This window comes from Mauremys mutica, chromosome 1, assembly GCF_020497125.1.
Source record: "Mauremys mutica isolate MM-2020 ecotype Southern chromosome 1, ASM2049712v1, whole genome shotgun sequence".
NCBI classification, from domain to species: Eukaryota; Metazoa; Chordata; order Testudines; family Geoemydidae; genus Mauremys; species Mauremys mutica.
Window position 1 is genome coordinate 372087744 of NC_059072.1, and position 4439 is coordinate 372092182.

Below are 4439 nucleotides of genomic sequence, written 5' to 3' on the forward strand. Positions count from 1 at the left end.
TTTCCATTGTTTCTTAACCTTGTCAATTCATATATATATACATATATATAAAACCCTTTCCCTTTATTTTTTAATACTTTATATATAACACAGGAATTGACATAAATCCTTTCTAGGATTTAATTTTTTATTCTTAATATAATTTATATAAATATAATTAATAACCTCCTTTATATGATTCATAGCACTGCCACACATGGAGTTTTCCCAGATGTCTTAACTTTCTTTATCAATTTTCTTAACTTCCAATTTCTATTCTTGGCCAGCTATTTTCCCTTTTTCCTCTTTGTTACATACCAATATTCTTTCATATTTTTTCTGACTAAATTTTTCCTCCCAGTCAGTGTTGATGAAAATTTTTGTCAGCTTTGGGGAATTAGTCCTCTTGGAGTTCTAAGTGTCTATAGATAGTATTGGTTGGGAACTGTCCATTTGAATGTAATTCAAATTCATATTTTTTATTTTCCTCTCCTATATCATATGTCCTCATCTTTGTCCCTTGTGAAAAATAAAGAGTCCCAGACGTTTCTATCCTTAATAGAGACTGGGTGACCGAAACTGAGCATATTCCCGAAAATGTTATGCTCCATCCCATATCTTGGGATCTGAACATTCTTTTGTTTTGTCCACTACTGCAAATGAGCAGGTGTTTCTCCTGAGCTGCTATCAATGGCATCCAAGTCTTTCCCCCGAGGTATGTTCAAGTTGGGATGTTTCTCTCATCACATGTCCTTGTAAAAGTTTATTTCCCCCCCCCTCTTGGATTTCGAGCAAGTGAATGAATGGGGGACTCCCTATCCTGGCTCTCATTGCATAAAGGAACAATGATGGATAAGCACTATCCACACTTGTGTTTCCTGCTGGTGCCTCTTAAGCTTCCCCCTGCAAAAAAGTGTAGGAATTATTAATTCAGGGAGCACAACAAAATATGGAATTGGATTTAGTAGGGTCATTGTTCATAGTTATTCTTCCTGAATAATGAAAATGTAAATTTTTCTGTGTGTGAAGAGAGATCAATCTTCTTATCCCATGAAAACAGCTTCCACTATTGCATGCACAGTCTCATATTAACGTTGTCTCTCCATTCAGGCATTTCTACTGCGACCATCACCCAACGTCCTGGGAACACACAGAAAGTCAGGGAACCATACAGTAAATGCAGAAGACAACCTTATGCCTCAGTGTTGGACACTTTCTCCCCTACGCCATGTCAGATTCTAACACAACTTACTTCACCAACCCCTCCACCTTCATCCTACTGGGCATTCCTGGCCTAGAGGCAGCCCATATCTGGATCTCCATCCCCTTCTGTGCCATGTACGCCATAGCCATCTTGGGGAACTGCATCATCCTGTTCATTGTGAAGACAGAGCCGAGCCTCCATGGGCCCATGTACTATTTCCTCTGCATGCTGGCTGTCACCGACCTGGTCATGTCCACATCCACCGTACCCAAAATGCTGAGCATCTTCTGGTCCAATTCCAGGGAGATCAGTTTCAGTGCCTGCCTCACCCAGATGTACTTCATTCACTGCTTCTCAGGGATGGAGTCTGGAATCCTCGTGGCCATGGCTTTTGATCGCTACGTGGCCATCTGCAATCCTCTGAGATATTCAACAACCCTGACAAACTCTGCTGTGGCCAAGATAGGCCTGGCTGTGGTGCTGCGTAGTGGCATACTCGCATTCCCCTATCCCTTCCTGGTGAGGCAGTGGCCATATTGCAGAACCAACATCATCCCCCACTTCTATTGTGGGCATATGGCCGTGGTGAAGCTGGCCTGCGCTGACATCAGCATCAATAGTTACTATGGGCTGTTTGATCTTTTCTCTGTGATTGGAATGGATGTGGTTTTTATTGCCGTGTCCTATACTCTGATCCTTCGGGCCATCTTCCGCCTCCCCACAAAGGATGCCCGGCTCAAAACTTTTGGGACCTGCATCTCTCATCTTTGTGCCATCTCAGCTTTGTACATCCCAGATTTCTTCTCCTCTCTCATTTCGCGGTTTGGCCACAGTGTGCCACTACATTTCCTTTTTCTTATTACCAGTGTGTACCAGCTGGTGCCCCCCGTGCTGCACCCCATCATTTATGGGGTGAGGACCAAGCAGATCCGGGGCAGGCTGCTCCACTTCTTTACTCATAAGGGGGCCTAAATGTTTTCTCCTTGTGCTCTGGATCATAAATTAAGCTGGTTGGTCCATGGTGTGATGGCTCCTCCCTGAATCACTTCCTGGACAGACAGAGACATTAAACCTTTTCCTGTCCTTACTGTGCTGTCTTAATGTGATGAACTGGAGAGCCTGTCTATGTACACTAGACTGGGTTGCCACCTTTATAATTGCTGGTAGATGGATCCCTGGAATTACAAGCTTGCCCCATGTCCTTTGTAAAGTCTCAACCCTGCAGTGTGTCTTCTACCCAAGGCCCTGACCATTTCACTTGCTCCTGTCTTCCCATCCCCTTGTCAGCTGTGACCCAGTTATCTTTAAAACCAATGTTATCTTATGGCAAGAGACTGGTTAGTTTTAACATTTTAATGTTTATTCTTACATTGTTACTAACTCTGTGCAGAGAGAGACTCCTGTGATCTGTCTCAGCTCTGGGAAGGGAGTGGGGAATACGTTGTTACATCAGGAGGCAGATATATCTGAGGTCTAAAGAAGAAGATCAGAATGGCCATACTGGGTAAAGCCAATGGTCCATGTAGCCCAGTAGCCTGTCTTCTGACAGGGCTCAGTGCCAGGTGTGTCAGAGGGATTGAACAGAACATGGCAATCAGCCTGTGATTCATGTGGAGAAGCTGGGCAGAAGGGAGCAGAAGTCCTGAGCTGAGACTGCCTCAGCTTCGTCTGGCAGGAGTTCAAGTCTCCAGCCATAGTAGGAGTCTTGAGGGGAAAGGAAGGGCCCTGGCTGCAGCAGCAGAAGAGCCCCTCAGTTCAGGCTGCCCCAAGCCCTAGCCACAGGCACAGAGTTGAGGCAGGAGCTGTTGGGGGGAATGTGGAGAGAAATGCTACTCATTTTTGTCCTCTCCATCTTCCAAACTGCTGCCGTCCAGCGGTTGCTTCCTTTTTCCCTGTCCTTGGACGAACCTCAGGGGGAGTTTTTTTTTCTCCTCTCCTTGCCTGTTTAGGGGCTGCTCTCTTCCCTCCAGTTCCTTTTCCTTTTCTGCTGCACCACCGCTACAGTCGCCAAACCGATGGTCTGCTCTCTCTTTGCCCATCTCTATGGGCCGCAGGGTCATAACAGGGGCCCAGCCAGAAAATCATCATAAGTCCACAACACCGTCCCCCACTGTGCTGCTGGATGAGCATGACCGTTTCTGGTGGACACCTGCGATTTCACGGGTAAGGTGAAATTCCTTCTACAGCATTGGGGAGACTTCTATCTCCTCTTCTCAGCCACAAGGTCTGTTTTGGAGGAGTGGAGGGGAACTGAGAGGGAGGATATCTTGGTATACCAGCGGGCCAGCAACTTCTGTGACAAACTTTTCACCTGATCATCCTGCCCATGAGGATCCTCCTCAGCCCTAAGAATGAAACTAACCATCTTTTTTTTTTTTTTTTTTTTTTTTTTTTTTAATTGGAGCTATGCCAATCTCCTAGAACTGGAAGGGACCTTGAAAGGTCATCTAGTCCAGCCCCTGCCTTCACTAGCAGGACCAATTTTTTCCCCAGATCCCTAAGTGGCCTCCTCAAGGATTGAACTCACAACCCTGGGTTTAGGAGGCCAATGCTCAAACCACTGAGCTATCCCTCCCCCCAATGTAGCTATCTTTCTACATTGAACACAAGAGGCTCTAGGGTAGTTCTCCATGTTGCCAGGAGTTCTCCTTTCTTTGTGATGTAGGGTATTGTCGGGGTTCCCTCCCCACTCTGAACTGGGGTACAGATGTCGGGACCCACATGAAAGACCCCCTGAGCTTATATTCCACCATATTAGGTTAAATACTTCCCCAAGGTGCAAATTCCTTTCCTTGACCTTGGACGGTATTGCTGCCACCAACAAGTGATCTAAACAAACATTCAGGGAGGGGCCACTTGCGGAGCTACCAACTATGGTTTGTAACCTACTCTTTAAATTAGCTTCTGTACCCAGTGACTGGAAGATAGCTAATGTGACACCAATATTTTAAAAAGGCTCTAGAGGTGATCCAAGCAATTACAGATGGGTAAGTTTAACATCAGTACCAGGCAAATTAGTTGAAACAATAGTAAAGAATAAAATTGTCAGACACATAGATGAACATCAAATTGTTCAGCAAAAGTCAACATGGTTCCTGTAAATGGAAATTGTGTTTTACCAATGTATTAGAGTTCTATCTGTCATTAGCCTGAAAGATTGGGTGCCCTGCCGGGGTAGTTCATAGTCCCATATCTTCGCTATAAACGCTGTCATGAACCATTTTTTCAAATTTTTTTCAAATTTTGTACACACTGA

At 45.0% G+C, this 4439-nt stretch overlaps 1 protein-coding gene across 1 annotated transcript; it reads left to right on the forward strand.

Annotated features, from left to right (window-relative positions):
• The first annotated feature begins 1207 nt into the window (after window positions 1-1207).
• On the forward strand, window positions 1208-2155 carry LOC123363144 (olfactory receptor 52E4-like). The gene has a single exon (XM_045004012.1). The coding sequence runs from the start codon at window positions 1208-1210 to the stop codon at window positions 2153-2155; it is 948 nt and encodes a 315-aa protein (XP_044859947.1).
• The last annotated feature ends 2284 nt before the right edge of the window (window positions 2156-4439 follow it).

Bases quoted from the DNA above. Each gene is read 5' to 3' on its own strand.
- LOC123363144 (XM_045004012.1), top strand. From the start codon at position 1,208: ATGTCAGATTCTAACACAACTTACTTCACCAACCCCTCCACCTTCATC.